Consider the following 18,380-nt stretch of genomic DNA (forward strand, 5'->3'; position numbering starts at 1 on the left):
TTCATAGTAATTATATTTCTTTATTTGCTTTTTATCTTTTTTATTCTTTTCCTTTTTATTTATTTCATTTGATTTTTTATTTATTATTTGTTTTATTCTTTATGATGGAGTATAAATCTTTTTGTATTTCTTTAGATGTCCTGTTGTATTTTGTTCTATATTCACCCTATTATTACTTTTATTTCTGTCAACTCGAACATTACTCTGTTGCTTTAAAAGTAATATATACATAGTAGCTTAGCGCACGTAATACAACTTTCAACAAATAGTTTATATAATCAAAAATTATTCTAATATATACCTATACTAGATAATTAATAATCTAGATAAAATAATATTACTTTAATATTTTTCAATCTATTTTTTTTATAGAAATAGATACTTTATTTTTTAATTTTTCAATCTATTTTCAAATATAAATTATTCAGACTAGATAATATATTTTTAAAAATTCTTTACTCATATAATATTTATAACACCTTAGCTATAAGTATATTTATTCTTTTATAATTACTAATTATTAAATATTTAATATATATAAATAAAAATTTGAAATAAAATAAATAAAATAAACGAAATAATAACTATATAAACTACAAATATCTAAATATGATGTTACGATGGTCTGCCACAATAGACGTCACGTGACCCCGACGCTTAGGTAACCGGATCAGAGGGATCATTAGTGATCCAGTTGATCGGATCAGAAGGATCATTTGTGATCCGACTGAGCACAGAGAACGAAGGTCTATATAAGGGAATGGGTTTCATTACAATGTAGAGCTTCGTGCTCAAGAACAATCATTAGTTTCATTACTATAGTTACGAGAATTGCAACCAGTTACAACCTTATTGAATTCCTACTTGAAGTCTAGTCTAAACCACCTCGAGAGATCTCTAGCCACTTCCACGTGACCCTAGAGGCAGCTCCCGTAACATATGATTTCTATTATAATTTATTATACAATCAAACTTAAAGAAAGAAAGATACCTTTCATTTGAATTAATATATTAAATGTAATTATTAATCTGATAATCTAATAATAATAACATAATAAATATACATAATCTATTGATATTAAACAAAATCATATAATTATTATATACTATTCAATTGTTATGGGAGCTGCCTCTAGGGTTATGTGGAAGTGTTTAGAGTTCTCTCAAGGTGGTTTAGACTAAACTTTAAGTAGAAATTCAATAAGGTTGTAATTGATTGTAATTCTTATAACTATAGTAATAAAACTAATGATTGTTCTTAAGTACAAAGCTTTGTATTATAATGAGATCTGTTCTCTTTATATAAACCTTCCTATTTTACAAAACCTATAATTCTGTTCTACTTAAATCCCTTGAATCCTAAGCTCCAAAAGCTCCTGGCTCCTTGAATCCTAGGCTCCAAAGGCTCCAACGTCCTATCACATGACACTTATCACGTGATCCAATGTTACCCGTCGTAACATCAATCTAATAACCTTCGAATGAAAAACCTTAAACATTTTAACATAGTCACTTTTAATATTTTTATTGATTTATAAATCAATTACTAATATGATCTCAACTATTATTATAAATACTTTTCAACTCCTTAAATCAGAGCTATTAATTACAATAACAATAACAAAAACCAATCAATTTTTTTTATCTTATCATACACATTTGAATTTCAACGATTATAAAATTTTGAATAACTAAAGCAATTTATAATCCAAAAGTCGAGTCAGAGATCCAAACATACGACTGGGAAAATCTTATGCCTGAGATAAAATAACAAAACTGGTTCATCGAATCGATACCGCGCAACCACTGTAATATTCCTATTCAAAAGAACCACTCTGATCCAACGTCAGACGTTTCTTGAATCGTCCATAGGTTCAAGAAACCTGCCATTCGAGCTGGATCCCAAATGAAGCAGTCAGGTCAAACCGTCAGGTCAAACCGTCAAGTCAAACCGTCAAGACGAACCCCTTCTCAACATCTCCTCGCAATTCTCCTCTTCAATAACCCTAAACGCTCCACCACAACACACAACCGTAAAAACTCAAGTCCAGCGTGTATTTGTGTTTGTCTTTCAAGGATAGGAAATCGGTACGTGGAGGATGTAGAATAGACTTGGAGCAAAAAAGGACAAGAAATATCAAACATAACATCGGAGGCACCACACTCGTAGCTCTCTACCTACTTCTCTCAAACTAAATCTCGTTTATGACTTACATCGAGATGTAACCACTAGGCTGGCATACAATCTCAACAACTACCCAATCAAGGGAAAACCGAAAAAGAATGCGCAGCAAAAACAACAATATAAAAGGAGGATTTTTTTAGGAAGAGAAAGACTGAAGATAATATAATCTAAAAGTACACACACACATTATTGTTATACCACCACTCGCCAAAAATTACCCACTCTCTCTCCCTTTCTTTCCCCTACTCCTCCTTCCCCTCCCTCTCTTCCCCCAACTTCCCAAAATCCCTCCCCTCAAAAATTCAAAAATCCTCCCAAAAGAGCCAAAAAAATCAAGTGACCAGACTGGGGCACGATCCCAGGACCTTGTCCGAACATAACAAGCCATAACCACTTTTCAGCAGTCATGAAATTGTTAAGGACACGTGATAACCAACTACACCATCCGGCCTTTTTTTGATATACCCTATGGTTTAGTTCAGGTTTATACATCATCGTTCAAACAATGTAGTGGGATGAGGGTGTCAGAGTGGGGTCATGGATGGATGGACATTCACAATAGAAGGGTGGGCTTACAGGTATGGTATGAATGGATAATTTGGATGAAAAATTTCGTTGGCTGAGCTAATCATCGCGCAAAAGTGGTGGAGTGGAGGTGGAGTGCATATGTCCGATCCAATCAGTAATTGCAGTGGCGGTTTAAACCTTCGGCATATGGGATTGTTGCATATCAAATCCCGTTCGCTCATCGAATCAAAATGTTACGACGGAAAAGAGTTTGAGACAAAAGAGCCGAAATGCCTTGTGATATATTGTGATATAATTGTTTCATAACTCATCGAAGTAATCAAAAGAATAGTAAAATGGCCACGAAGAAGCCTCTGGTATCTGTAATACATAATTCCCATCTATCCATCATCCATCAGCACGCACCCACGCTCATGCAATTTTCAAACTCATATCCCCATTATCCTATCAAGAATTCATTAATACACCCCTGATATCTTCCCTATACCACTTTATAGATCTTTCAAACTACTATCTTCAGTCGAAGTTGTAGTTTCACTCTGTCCATTTTCATCCTGAACTTCCATTCCTGCTCCTTTCTTTTCCCTTTTAGTATTTTGTCTGTTATCCCGTAAAAAATCAACTTCTGCTTTATTTTCAGCCCCCAATTCACCATTTCTTTCCTTTTACTTTTCTCTAGCCTTCTCCATCTTATGTATAGCCTCTTTGGTCAGATCCTGCTTAAACATTCTTTCCAAAACATCCTTCTTTCTAGTCCTATGATCTCCAACACTGATCAGTACACCAGCTGTTATGTTGACTGTAATACTGCAGCATAGAATAACTGTAGTTAATGCAAATGGTCTAGTCTTGTAACTGATTGCCCAAGTACATGTGCCAAGAGCTATTTGAAGAAGAGAATGGCAATCCAGAAGAACGACAACAGCGACAAGTAATCTTAGAGGAAAGGCGTGATGTGTAGTAGTTTCGTGAGGCTTATAAAACGTATGAGATCGGTTAAATTTCTTTTGATGATGTTGAAGTTTCTTCTGTTGAGCTGGACTGAGGACTGATACTTCATCTTCGACAATCTGATCTTCTAGATCTTCCGGTAATATGGCTGGTAAATCGTTATGATCTTCTAATTTTGGTAGAGCCTTTTCTTTGCGGAGTCGCCATGTTAGGTAATGGTAGTGAGCTATATATATCATATGGTAAGTGTCAATAGCCCGAAATGGAGCAAGTCCATCACCCATAATAGCAAAAAGGGCAACAAGAACATTGTCAATAACGTTGATCACATAAAGACGTTTACTTCCAACATTAACCCAACCGATCAAAAAAAGAACCCATGCCAATCCAAATAATGTGATAAGGGTTGCATATAGGGTAACGAAGAATCCGAGAGCTAAAAATATTAGTCTAACGTATACCGTAGCTGATCGCGGGAAACTTACGCTTTCTAACATATTGACCAAATCCTTTCATTGCTCGCTTAAATCCTTCTCTTCTTGAATGTAATAAATGACGCACATGATCATTAAGTTCTTCCTTATCCTCTGGTGACCAACCTTCCAAGTTAATGCCTTCCGGGACAACTGCATAATGAGGATGTTCCTCATCAGGATGTGATATGGATTCAGTGAGAGTAAAAGCACCAGTATCTCTACTTTGAATTCGAGGTCTTTCTGGGCGAGGGGGAGTTTGTCCTAATTCGCCATTTGGCCCAGGCTCTTCTATTGTTGGAAGATCTGCCAAGTTTGTTGGACGACGAGTAAGACCACTTGTTTGCTGACGAGCGAGATCATTCGTTGGCCGACGAGTAAGTTCATTTCGGGTAAGATTATAGGTTGGATTACGATTAAAAAGGTTTCCAAGTGATGGAATAAATAAAGAGTTCTGAATATTCGTGAGACTTGTCAATGTAGAAATTTCGGGATCTGGAAAACGGTTAGAGGGATATTCAAGATATTCATATGACAACATTGAAGGGTGACAAACCAACTAAATCAAGGAAATCGACAAGATCGGTGTCGTATTCATCTTGCGTAGATGGAACCCCTTCGCTGTGAGTATGAGAATGTTGTAGAGGAGGAGGGAGTTCATTTTTCGCATTGTTTCCACTGGTATCAATTGAAGCAAAGATTGGGCCTTCTTGTTTTGTTGCAGAAGCCTCTTCAATGGTGGACGGGATATATGAACCCGCCCTAACTCGTGGTGGACCGACAGTTGTAGCCGATTGAGAGGTTAACCAAGCTGGACGTTGTGGTTCGGAACTACTCCGACGCCTGTTCGATGTATCAATAGTATCGTCGACCGGTGTGAGATGATTGTCAACGTGTGGAGTTGAGTTATTGCGGGTCTGCCAATCTCTCCTAGACGTATTATCAAAAGGTTGATTAACTTGCGAATTTCCAGCAGGGAGATTGGTCGCTGATGGTAATCGTCTGATTCGAATAGTTGGTCGCCATACCGCTGGTGGAGGTCGTTGTGGCTGTTCGGTTGTTCCTTGAGAATTCAGTGTGTTTTGTTGTGCTAGTGAATTCGCCGATGTACGTGCTGTAGATGCCCCAATACTTCCTCTTCTACTGTTCCTTCTTGCATTGTTTCCAGAAACTCCCGATGTCGATAAAGTTGGTGATTCTGTTCCTGTTGTTCTTAAGAAGTTTGGGTTTTCAGTCGCAGAATCCCGCCGCGATTGCATCTTTGCTTATCTTTTGTAAATAAAAAGAATTCGAGAGTGAAAACACGGAGGTATCCCAGGGGGTTTTTGTTCTCTGGTGTGTTTTTTTTTTTGTGTTTTTTTTTTTGCTTACATATCAAGGCCCCCTCGATTGATACTAATAAGAACAAGTCTAAAATCTTGTAAATAGAAGGAATTGAGAAACAGTCTAGGGGACCATCGAAACAATAAGATGCTAAAGAGAGGTAAATTGAGAAGTCTAGAATTCGATTTCTTTTCCTTCTGTCGGACCTTTTTCTCTTGACCAGGTGAGCCAAGAATCAAGTTCTGATGATTGAGCTACCAACCCTCGAGCCACGGATTGACCTAATTCCAATGGTTAGAGTTTGGTGGGTGATCTGCGATGAATAGAAAATTGGGTCTTGACTTTTAGGATTGAAAATCGCATGCAAAATTACACGGTCGGTACGTCATATGGAGAGAGCGCTTGGGAAAGTACGAAGTAGGTGGTGGTGAATCAAAGTCTGTGGGTGAAGGGAAAGGAGAGAGGAAAATAGTTGATGATGATAATGATGATCATAATAAAATTATTCTATGCTTTAGCCAGAACAGAAGGATGAATGAGGTCGAAACGTGCTTCAGATCATGTCAATTCAATGTCTATGCCATGATATGATTCGAGCAGAAGAGAATCTATAGTATAGTAGTAGGCTGATTTCCTGTCATCATTCTCGTCTGTACTCCGGTCCTCGAAAGATTCGAAGAGTGGGAAAAGATACTGCCGGGTAGGTGATTTCTAATCAACCAGTAGGTAGATATCAAATGCACTCAGCTGAATAATCGACAAGCGTCAAACAAATACCACTCAAATGCCACTCAAATTCCCATATCTGGGATCTAACTAACATTATCTCCGAATCTCCAATTGGAATCAATTATCAAATAATATTGGGAATTCGTGACTACAGAGTACCGTGCTTCTAGATCTTGAACCAATTAAAATCGGTACTGCGATAATGGACAAGGTAAACTCGAAACGTTAAAGGCATCAAGAATTATGCAGGACCTCAGATTGATTAATTGAACTCCAAGGGACCACCTGGGTATTGTTGGACCCTTATGCAAGGCTAAATCATCGTAGCAAGGCTGACGAATACCTTCTTTCTTTTCGTAACGTGAGGGTAAAAAGTACACCGTGTGAGATGGATAGTACAGACTGCTTTGTTGAAGTTTGTATTGTCCTAAAATTCTGGAATAACCAATAACATTACTCTTAGACCTCAAATTACATCATTCAGGATTGCCCAAATTCCAATATATTCTCCTCGAGTCTGGGTAGCATCATCAGGTGAGTTCTTTTGAGGTCGAGTTTTATACCTATGTGAGACGAATCACTTTTCGTACTCTACTCGAAAGTACTTTGAAGTACGCGCCGCGAAAGACTTGCATAGAAATCTAAAGTACGGATGTCTTAGATATATGGTCTCTGTAACGTTCATTTCGAAGAATGGAATTGTCTCATCGTGGGGAGATCGAATCGATGGGAACAGTACAGATCCTAACCTCATGGCGTAAGCATAAGAGGACAAACATGATATCATCTGTACCCGATCATCGCGATTCCTCGATCTTGTACGCTCCCGGCCACGATAAGAGCAAGACATCTAAGATGCATCTATGAGGCGCAACGGGATTGACTTTTCATTAGCGGACAGGCGGAAGGATTTGGAAGTTATTGGAGAATATCAGCTGATTGTGTGGATTGATACCTCATCAACCGGAACGGCGAAGATACTCTTGGGATGAAGAGCATGAGAGTGGAAAGATTCCCCATTGGTCCCATAATATATGATCCTGAAGTCCCAAACCAAGGCCATGTTTAAGCCTCTGAGCTGAAATATGTGGCAGAGGCCCTTCGCCGTGTACGTTGGATAGTCATCTCAAGAAAGAGGTATACCTGTGTAGTAAGATAGCAGATGAGAAATAGAGGAGGAAGCCGGTTGACGAGAAAGGAGAGGAAAGCTAGATATTAGCTGTGACGAGTAGGTGTAGATGTAAGTAGAGAAATAAGTGAAATGGCTGAATTCTAGAACCACTCCATAAATTTACCACTCCATGGATTTGCCCTTTCTCCACAGTGGAGACATTGATAATTTCCCTCAGGCTATTATTAAGTTGATGATACCAGCACTGGCAGATATCATAACTGAAAATGGATGGGCCTGCATTGAGGCGGTATCTGAAAGGATCCTCTTTCACTCTATATCAAATAGAGAAGAGAGGGTAGGTGATCAATCATCAATCCCTTTGTCATGATATCAATGCCGCAATAATTTCAAAGCAGTCATCTTGTCATGAGGAGTATTCACAAATAATCCGCCTTTGGTGATGGGTCGATTGAAAACGCATTGCCTCCACCACTCTCGGATTTCCTCAAATAAAAGACAAGGTCGAGGCCATTTTGTGGCTGTGGAATTGAAAGTATTGGAAGAACGTGTGCTTTGAAGAAAATTCTCGAGGTCAACGTGTACGGCCGCTGGCAAGAGAAATCCACTGTTTATAGTACCCGACCGAGTAGCATTCGGGGATTTTATACCCAATCGATGAAATGGGGGAACATATCCAGGGAAGATTGTTGAAAGGTTGTGAGACGTTGTGACAATCAAAAATGGTATATCGGAAACATTGATCCATGGTGCTTGTGGTTGTTCTTGTAGCTGCTGAAGGATTTGTGTGAAATGATGACTGGGTGATGAATGTATTCGTGCCTGATATACTCAACTTGCCCATGTTTATCTTCATCTGATAGCGAGTCCTAGGCAGGTAGGTCCCGGTGGTATCATGACATGTATAATGCATTTATCCACCGTCTAAGGTTAAATCTTGTTCAGAGACATTTAAATGCATTCAAAGGCAAATAGGAAGATTCCTAGTACCTGAGCTGAGTATGGTACCTACCTAGGTAGTGCAATCGATCCTTTTGGGTCCAGATACGGTCATACACATGAGTAATACTGTAAAAGCTATCCACTCAAGAAAAAAAAATGAAGCCTTTCAAGTCAAGTGTACTTCCTCTCTCATAATTCAATGTGGCGGGCGATACAACGATGAGGACATCTCGAGGACATCTCCTCCATAGCACAATAGTAGTACTACTGGGTATCTATTGCAAGGTTAAGAATGTCATAACCCTTGAAACTCTTCCGCGCCCCCTCAAAAAAAGGTGGTGGATATCTCTGGGCTCGGCTATCATCGAGTTAGACTGAAATAGCCATCTGATGCACTGGAACGTACCAGGTACAATACATACTTCTACTACCGATCATAGATATAACCATCTCACCTCCTCACCTCCTCACCTTTTTTTTAAGTATTCCATTTCTGCAACTGCAACTGCAACTGCATCTGCATCTGCATCTGCCAAAACAAAGCAATATTAATATAGACACTGACATCTATCGATCTTTTATTCATCTCATACACGCCAACATTTAGTAAGAATGGAGAAGTTCAAACGGCATTCCACCTATGGTAAAGCTACTTGTGAACCGATTACCCTGTCCAAAAGTAAGAGAGATGGTAATTGGCAGTCGGCGGCTCTCAAAATCTGCTTGCCAGCCGATGGCTCTATCCTCCACGATGAACATTCAAATATCGCAACGGGTAACAATATGGTGTCCTGGCCAAGTATGTATTCTACACTCGACGCTCTACACCCTGCCATCTCACTAACGTTATCGCAGGTATCGCTAACCACGTCACACCACGATCCGCGAAACCGATAACAATCCCATATCTCCCCACGGAAATCATCAACCACATTATATCTCGGACTGACGACTTGGAATCCTTGAAGAACTGGGCGCTAGTCAGCTGGGCATACAATGATATTGCCGAACGAATCCTTTGGTCAAATGTCACGATCAATACCGCCCAATTTTACGATCCATCCTACCCCTCAGATGGGCAAGATCCTCTTCGAATCCTACGCCATGAAAGTCACGAAAGACGAAATGACACACACCTACGACCTCCATGGATGAGAATGGGAAGAGGAGAGCACCGAGTGCCTTCAATCGTTTCGAGGCTATCAAAGGTCAAAAACTTTGCTCTCAGAACAGTTTGGGATGTCGACTCGAGAGACTTGCCCCAAGGAGGTTCGAGAGAAGATTGGACAATTCGAGAGGTTTATGGGGACTTGTTTCCTATGATGCTGAACCTTCATACCCTTCGAATCGATGGTGAAGTTAATAGAAAAACCTGGGATTTACTACTCGCATTACCATCGCTTCGAGAATTAAGGATATGGCGAACAACGACAGTTGACTCTCAAGCTCTTCTAGACAGAAATCATTCAGCAGAAGCTATTAGCCAACTTTCCCATAACGAGAAACAAGACTTGGTTGATAACATGGTATTGAATTTTCGAGGTTTATCAAGACTCACAACATTCGAGATTGGTTTGCTATCACCTTTGGAATCAGCAGCTTTGGGCACGGAGGTCCGAGAAAGCAACCTTGAAGTCCTTCACATTGCTGTGACTCGTGATAATAGATCCTTTCATAATCAAGGGCAGTATACATTGGCGAGATTCTGGGCGAACCTTGTACCCAATGAGATTGATGAAAGTTCACCATTGATTCAAAATTACAACGTTGGCTTCCCCGCTTCCATGCGTGAGCTGGTCCTCGAAGATGATGCACACCTGTCAGTCCAACTTCTATTTTAGTGTTGTTCTATACTAATTTTATACTATAGTGTTATTGCTCCTCCAAAGATTGTCCTACAATCATTCCACAGATGTAGACACAACTTGACCAGGTTCTACTTCGACTTTTTAGATGAAACATTACTCTCCTTCGTTCTCAAAAGTTCTTCCGAGAAAGCCCCCCTCTTTCCTCGCCTAACTCATCTTCATCTACAATGGCCTGAGTCTGAGAAACACTCATTCGAACACCCTCGCACCATGACCAAAGTTATGCTCGCCTTTATCGAATCACACAAACCTACCCTTCAAAGTTTCCAACTCCTGAATGCAGCTGAAGATAACCGACTACTGAAATATGAAAATCCATTGAATAAAGCACTCAAAGGATGGATGACAATCAAAGAAATTCGACTGGATTCAGAACATACTCCTGATCACTATGCCAATGTTCCTAGAGGACAAGAGTGGACTCGACCTGCAGATTTCCTGTCTGTTGATGGTGGAGGTTATTGGGGCGAAGATCTTCGCCGTGCCAGACTTGATCGATTTAACATTACTAACATAGATGTTGGCTTTAAATCATACCGCGCATGGCATAATATCAAAGTTCTGGTGCTGAATCCTAAGTTATTATGGAACTATGGCCTTCTTCCCGATCCACACGATCAATCTAGTCCTCGACTTAATTCACTGGTCCATGATCACCTTTTGGGTATGAAGCATTTCGCAGAATCCGAATGTGAGAACAAAGAACTTGCAGAGAAAATCTCTCGAAAGATGGGACCAAATCTTCGCGTACTTTCGATTCGTGACTGCAGATTCTGGATCTCAAGTTACGGTAAACCAATCTGGCATCTCAGAGATGCTCTTGCAGATCCTGAACAAAGCCGACTGATCAAACATGTTTTGGATCAAAGAGACTGGGACTTTTTATCGGAAAGAGCTACTACCGATACTCAGGAAGCAGCCAATACTGCTACATTTCTCAGGAACGACATATATTCTCCAAGTCAACCAACAGCAGGATCAATTCCACGTCCAGTATCCCGTGCCTCTATAATCAGTGACACTATCACTGAACCAGATCTGGAACATGGTTCAGAAGACGAAGATGATGTGATGAACTCTGAGAGTGAGGACGAAGACGAAGTGATGAATTCTGGAAGTGAGGATGAAGATGAGGACGAAGACTATAGATCTACAGTATCGGAATTGAACGATGAGGCAGAGAATATACAACCTGAGGCACAACTTGAGGCAAGCCAACTTGCGCACCCTCCAGTAGGTTTTACAATTGAGGATGTCGCACACATGGCACAACTACATTCAGTATATGCGCCACAACCTGATACAGAGATGCCTTTATACACGCACACAGAAGCGCCCAATCTTGATGCAGATATGGACTTGTTCACTCACACGGAGATGCCTTATTATATTCATTCTCATCCCGAGTTATGATAGATCGTGCATTGCTCTTTGATCGAACAATTATATAAAATAAACGATCACGAGGACATGAATATTGGGTGGTAAATATCAGCATTTATTTGCATGGGAATGGGAATGGGAATGGGCGCACTTAATACTCTTTACACATGGCTGGCTTGGGGGGGGGCGCTCGAGATGATCAGTAAGGCTTAGGAGTTTCGGTCCACTATTGGAGTCTTTTTCAGATTCATCAGATACCCAATCATTTTCACACATTACACGATGGGACACTAACTAGCTGTTCCTGTCTATAGCGTCGTTTGTAGCTTCGGGCTAACCAGCGGATACATTCGCTTCTTGTATATAGCTTTTATTCGCATCTTCTGGTGTAGGTATCACAGTTTAGCGGCATTGATTTGCATATTCAAAAGTTAATTACTTCACACAATGTTTGTTTGACTGAATTATGACGTGAGAGAAATTATCGATGGTATCTACTTGCATGCAAAGTATTATCTTTCAAATTGTTCGCCAAATTTCGTCTGTTTCACGGCATCGCCTTTACCCCTTAATAGACGGTTAATGATTAGAGGAGACAAGGGTTTTCGTACATACATATGAGAATGTGCTCCTAGAAAACTTGCTCGCTGTACTCTCTCTGATTCTTTTTGCATTTTGAGTCTTACATTTACTACCACAGGTAATGCATTCATCCTAGATTCTCAACAATAGCGATATTTCATAGTCATTAATACCTCTCTAATCATGATTCATAAGTCCCTCATTTCCTCACTCTCCCATCCATCTACGATCCCCACAATCCCAAGGTCCAGCTCCCCTTCTCCCCAACACCACCCTTGAAAGCTCCGGGCCCCATACTACCTCTGTTTCCTGCACCTGCAGCTACACTCACCTCCGCATTTCGATTTGCGCCGGAAAGGCCATGCAGTATCCATGCTTCTCTATCGATGGAACTTACGGCGGGGATCTTGAGTTGTGATAGTAGAGATGCGCCGGACCAGGCGCCGAGACTTTCGATGGCTCGTATGATACCTTTTTCTTCGGGGATGGTGAATTTGTCGGATCGGGCATTGATGGTTGCGGCGATGGAGTCAGCTTCGGGGGTTTGATGGGCGGCGGGGATGAGGAATGGTGGACGGGTTGTGGTTGGGGAGACGGGCGAGGAGGGAGAAGAGGGAGAAGAGGGGGAAGAGAGAGGAGGAGAGTAGGGAGTTTCGATGGGAGAAGTGGGTGTTTGTGATTGGCGAAAACGAGTAAGTTTAGGATTGCTTTTGTATTGCAAAACTGCTTTTCCTTGGACGGGATCCCAACCTCGTTCTTCGATAAGCGTGTTGAGTTCTGATAGAACTCGGGCTTTCAGGCCAATGATACTGGAGCCGCCGCCCACAAATACGATTCGGGACATGCAAACGGAGCGGAGGTCGACGGGAAGACGAAGGAGCGCCTGGTAGAGGAGAAGATGAATGGGGAGTTCTTCATCGTCGAGTTCGGGGGTAGGGAGATGAGTTGCGAGGAGTGCTTCCTCGCAGGGTTGTGCGAGTTGGGAAAAGGGAATGCGGAGTTTGCGTGGTGGAAGGGTGGATTTTAGTGGGATTGTGACTATATCGTTGGACTCTGGGACTTTGGTGATGTTTAGCGATCGCATCCCGGTATGTAGTTCGGTTTCTTCTTCTGCTAGTGGCGCGAGGCCACTTTCGGGTGCGGGTTTGGGGACGAAATTTTGAGATGGTTTGCACCATGCCATGCGATTCACTATTTCTTCGCACTCTTCGAAACTTATAAATTCTTCCAGCGCTACATTTTCTTGGCCGTCTATTGACTCTTGCATCAATATCTTTGGGTCGAAAGATTCGGCCAGCAGCGAGCGCATCGCTTGTCCTAACAATTTCATCGCCCTTATGGATCTGTGGCTCAATACTTCTCGGAACTCGTATATTCCAGTTACTATGGTTTCGTTCCAACCAATATCTACAATCATAGCGGCTCGTAGACCTGCAGCTACCGTCGTGAGTGCTGGTGTAGAATGTAAAGATATATTCGGAGATTGGAAATTCGTAAACATCGTATCTAAAATTGTAGAGAGAAGAGATGATGGTAAAATAGACGGCAGTGCCAAAGTCACTTTCCTCGGCCTCGAATCGATCAGTAGGAATCTGCGAAGCCATAATCAGTAACATTCCCTCTCCCAACTAGAAGAACCGTTACAAACTTTGTGTAGGCATCTCTCACAGCCCTCTCAAGCTTATCACCCACTAGCCCCAAATCCACATCCCTCAAATCCAACTTCCATAGCTCATGTGCCTCTCCCCATTTCTTCCCATGTATCCTTTCTCTCCAAGCTTTATCATATCCCGGCTGCCATCTCCTATAATCCCCCTCTCTTCTCTGTTCTTCTGGTCCAAAATTTATAACTGCTTTAGGTCCTGCATCGCCTGCGAAACCGACCTTTACATGTCGACATCCGATTTCAATAACTATACATTCTTCTTCTGCACGCAGAGTAGAGGGCGAACCAAAGGAGTTTGAGAGTGGTCGAATAGGCGTATGGGGTGTTGAGGGCGCACCACTCCCACCTTGTGGATTTATGGATGGACGAATATTCGATACGCTGCGATGAGCTGGCCCGGATGGATGTGACATTTTGCTATGATTCCATTTCCATCCTAACTCGGCATGCAAGCTTGGGGACCGGGGTCGTATCAATTACCTATTGCTAGTATCCATTCTCTTTAATTGGGTTTTGCAGGTTTGACCTTTATTGCTGTGGCAACGAGAAACTGTCAACAAGGATATCGATAAAACTATTCTTATCGATTTTCTTCAACTTCATTCACTAGCATTATCGTTCAAATCATACCCTTTTGCTTTTACCTTGTAAATTTATTGTTCTTTAAGTAGCAGCGCTATTATTATGTATAGATTTTGGAATTAGATTTGAAGAATTGCGTTTGCCATCATGGGTATCAAGGGGTGAGTGATGATATTTTCCACAACACAAGCTCTATATACTGACAAGAGTTTCAGAATCTACGGGGAGATTGGACCCGGAGAAAGAGTAGCTCTTTCGAAAATCTCCATTGAGAAATACGAGAAAACTGGAATTCCTTTGCGGATAGCAATCGATATCTCGATATGGAACTTCCAAATCCAGTCGGGTCAAGGTAAGCTGATTAGCACATGATCACGGGGATATTCAACTCATCGATCATAGGTGGTATGAATCCGGCGCTGCGAACACTGTACTATCGACTTCTTAGACTTCTTTCCATCTCCGTACAGCCATTGTTTGTTTTTGATGGGCCTCATAAACCGCCCGTCAAACGTAACAAGCAAACGGGGCGAGGTGGAGCTTCGATTCCGGATTTGATGACTAAAGAACTACTTAAACTATTTGGATTTGCATATCATATTGCTCCTGGAGAAGCCGAAGCAGAATGTGCTCTTCTACAGCGTGAAGGAGTTGTAGATGCTGTTTTAAGTGAAGATGTCGATACACTTATGTTTGGAAGTGGATTAACCTTCCGAAGCTGGTCTGCTGGGGCAACGGAAAAGAAGAGTGGTGCTGGCTCACCAACACATGTCAATATTTATGATGCTAAAGCTACCAAAGCTGGCAAATCAGGATTGGATCGTGAAGGTATGATTCTGGTAGCCTTGATGAGTGGTGGCGATTATAAAACCGAAGGGATTCCGGGATGTGGCGTGAAGGTTGCTTGTGAAGCTGCTAGAGCCGGTTTTGGAAAGAGATTGTGTCAGATTCGAAGAGAGGATGTTGCAGCGTATGATGAATGGAGAGCGGATTTGGCTCACGAATTATCCACAAACGAAAGCAAGTTCTTCAGAACAAAACGAAAGGCTCTACAAATCCCTGAAGATTTCCCGGATCGTAAAGTTTTGGGTTACTATACGCATCCTGTTGTTTCGTCCTTCGCGAAGGTTGAAAGGCTTCGGAATCAGATTGTATGGGAAGGAGAGATTAATATTCCGAAACTTCGAAATTTCGTGGGCGATGCATTTGAATGGAAAGGTAAAGAGGGAGCAAAAAAGTTTGTACGAGGTTTAGCACCAGTGTTGTTGCTAACAAAACTTCGTCAACGTGGAGATCGTCAAGATTCCGAATACGATGACCCTATGCTTACAAAAATTAATGAGATGGAATTGGTAAAGTCTATCTGCGGCCGAAGGAGGCATGTCACTACGGATGAAGTTCCAGAATTGAGAGTCATCTACCAGCCTCTCGAAATAGTTGATATTGATCTAGATGAAGAAGACGATGAGGTCGAAGATTACGGAAGAGATGGCTTGGCTCCTCTTCTTGAGGATGATCAAATACAGGCGTACGCATCGGATGATGCGGCACCAACTGATACTCCACGGAAACGCGGACCTTCTCCATACGATCCCACAAGAGCAGATAAATTATGGATATTCGAGTCTATTGTCAAGGTTGGCGTACCACTTACTGTAGAGGACTATGAAGAAGCTCTCCGAGACCCTAAAAAGGCTTTAAAACAAAAGGCTGCTGCGAAAAGAGCAGAAGCTAAAACTATCAAGTCTAGAGCATCAACTAATAGTACTGGTGGGATGTCTAAAGGTGCAATGGATCGTTTCGTCGAGAGATCAGAAAGAGGCATCATGCCCACAGCGAAAACATCGAGTCAGCCTACCCAAGATTTCGAATTATCGGAAGATGATCTACCACCTCAATTCTTGGCTCCCAGTATCAGGAGTCTTAAATCACCAGTACCAGCAGTGACAAAGAAACGACTCATACGCGGTCGCAAACCAGCTGCTACCAAAGAGAAGGAAAATTCAAGGTTGAATCCATGGGCTACATCTCAATCATCCTTTTCTCAACCTTTACCTCAAATTACGAAGTCCGCACGTCTTCGAAAACCTTCAACTCCAACTAAAACATTTCAAACCTATGGCTCAATGAGTCGAAGTCCCAAACTTCAATACATCCCCTCGCCACTCTCCAGACAAAAGCATCGACAAAAACCCATTTCCTTGAGTGATGACGAAGCTGATGAACCATCTCTTCCACCTACCAGAACTCCCATCTACAATGATCGTCCCTCCCCACGGAAAAATCGGTCTCCACCCCCAACAAACACACAATCAGGCCTATCTTCACCCCTGGCAGCTCTCCATACAAATCCAAGTACCCGCCCACCATTCACCCCCCAGCCCATAATCCGCAAAATTGATTTCTCACTGCACTCTTCAAGCAATAATTCTTCTTCCTCAGGTTGCTCATCTATCTCCAAATCCTCGTACAAAACCGCTCCTTCGCAAAATTACTCACCAGGAAGAATCATCGATCTCACTTCCTCTCCTCCCGGAACCCCATCCGCCTTTCTCGAACCATTGATCCGAAATTTCGATGACTCTCCCGGCTATCCCAAACTCGTTATCCCATCTAGCTCTCCCCTCCCAATGAAAACGAGTCCGCAATACAACAGTTCCAATTACGCTTACGATTACGAACACATTCACGATCAGAATAATACCTATACACCCACATACCACACCACCATCAACATCAACACCACAATCTACAACATCACCAATTCCCCCTCCCATTCCCCCCTCAAACCTAAATCTCTTAAATCCCTACCCCGGCAAACCCCGCAGGGAGAATGTGAAGAAGAAGGAGGAAATAATAATGAAATCGAAACGATTAGAGAACAAACTATTGAAACGGAAATTGTAGAGGAAAATGTATGGTGCGATAAAGGAAGAAAGGAGAAAAACTCGAGGAGATACATTATGTTGCGTGAATCATTACCGGGGTCGTGGAGAGAAGTGGGCAGGGAGGAGTTGGTGGAGGGGAGGAGTAGAGCGTGGAGGGCGGAGGAGGTGGAGGTTTTGGATTTGACGGGGGAATGAGGGAGGAGTTTTTGGGGGGCGGGGAATGGGGTTTTGTTTTTGTTTCACTGGGTAGGTTTTTGTTTTTTTGGATGTTGGTTGGATGGGGAATGGATGAGGGAATGGATGGGGGACTTGGGGTTGGGTTTGAGTATGGTTTGAGGAGTTGGAATATATTGGATCACCGGGTGAGAGGTTATCTATCATAGGGATCTTGGAATACAATCAATCAATCAATCACTTATACTCTGTCTGTCTATTTCAATCTTGGCATAAGACACTTTTGATATGACTAACTTGGTACAACTTACTTAAATATCAAAGTATATATGATATTAATATCCTATACTTAAACGTATATCTACAAAACATCCATTCCCTATATCTCCCACATACAGTAGCTTCATCCACCTCTTACATCCATCGCTCATCGTGTCACCACACCCCTAGAGGTCGGCTCTGATATCCTCACTCATACTATTCCTCCTCTTCTCATCAATTCTGATGAGAAACTCAGAGGTCATAGATATACAACTCCAACTCCTCTACCTCCATCATTTTAATATCCCCCTCCGAACACAATCTCCCCCCCACCCAAAAAAAAACTACTTCTCAGCCTAACAAACCAAACCAAACAACCAACCCAATACATATCATCAACTTCCACATTCTCATACTCATCTTACTCTACAATCTACAATCTACAATCAATCCAGAAACCCAAAAGATATAGCAAACATACACGATATATCCAAATTCATAATACATTATATTTTCCCTCCCGAACACATATATACATATATATATAACCAATCTAGCTATTCCGTGCCCCCCCCCCCCCCCCCAACGCCATCGAAATACACGTTTTACATGCTACAAATATACAAATTCCCAGTATCTCTTTCGTCCAAATACTCAATGTTGCTAGGTGTTCGTATCCCGCAGACCACGATCCATATGTGAATTCTTTGGTG

The 18,380-nt window shown here is 41.7% G+C and overlaps 4 protein-coding genes across 4 annotated transcripts; 2 read left to right on the forward strand and 2 right to left on the reverse strand.

Annotated features, from left to right (window-relative positions):
- Positions 1–3,204: 3,204 nt before the first annotated feature.
- EAF01_002310 (uncharacterized protein) lies at positions 3,205–5,396 on the reverse strand (the record flags this gene model as incomplete). Its single annotated transcript, XM_038910562.1, has 4 exons — positions 3,205–3,313; positions 3,383–4,100; positions 4,150–4,632; positions 4,694–5,396. 4 exons carry the CDS (start codon positions 5,394–5,396, stop codon positions 3,205–3,207), a joined length of 2,013 nt encoding a protein of 670 aa, XP_038773484.1.
- A 3,479-nt stretch (positions 5,397–8,875) lies between these two features.
- On the forward strand, positions 8,876–11,544 carry EAF01_002311 (uncharacterized protein; the record flags this gene model as incomplete). Its single annotated transcript, XM_038910563.1, has 3 exons — positions 8,876–9,062; positions 9,119–10,082; positions 10,134–11,544. The coding sequence occupies 3 exons, from the start codon at positions 8,876–8,878 to the stop codon at positions 11,542–11,544; spliced, it is 2,562 nt and encodes an 853-aa protein (XP_038773485.1).
- A 775-nt stretch (positions 11,545–12,319) lies between these two features.
- EAF01_002312 (uncharacterized protein) lies at positions 12,320–14,175 on the reverse strand (the record flags this gene model as incomplete). Its single annotated transcript, XM_038910564.1, has 2 exons — positions 12,320–13,688; positions 13,745–14,175. 2 exons carry the CDS (start codon positions 14,173–14,175, stop codon positions 12,320–12,322), a joined length of 1,800 nt encoding a protein of 599 aa, XP_038773486.1.
- A 316-nt stretch (positions 14,176–14,491) lies between these two features.
- On the forward strand, positions 14,492–17,427 carry EAF01_002313 (uncharacterized protein; the record flags this gene model as incomplete). The annotated part of the gene is made up of 3 exons (XM_038910565.1): positions 14,492–14,505; positions 14,560–14,696; positions 14,747–17,427. The coding sequence occupies 3 exons, from the start codon at positions 14,492–14,494 to the stop codon at positions 17,425–17,427; spliced, it is 2,832 nt and encodes a 943-aa protein (XP_038773487.1).
- Positions 17,428–18,380: the final 953 nt, after the last annotated feature.

The sequence above is a fragment of the Botrytis porri genome (genome assembly GCF_014898465.1).
Source record: "Botrytis porri strain MUCL 3234 chromosome Unknown BPOR_003, whole genome shotgun sequence".
NCBI classification, from domain to species: domain Eukaryota; kingdom Fungi; phylum Ascomycota; class Leotiomycetes; order Helotiales; family Sclerotiniaceae; genus Botrytis; species Botrytis porri.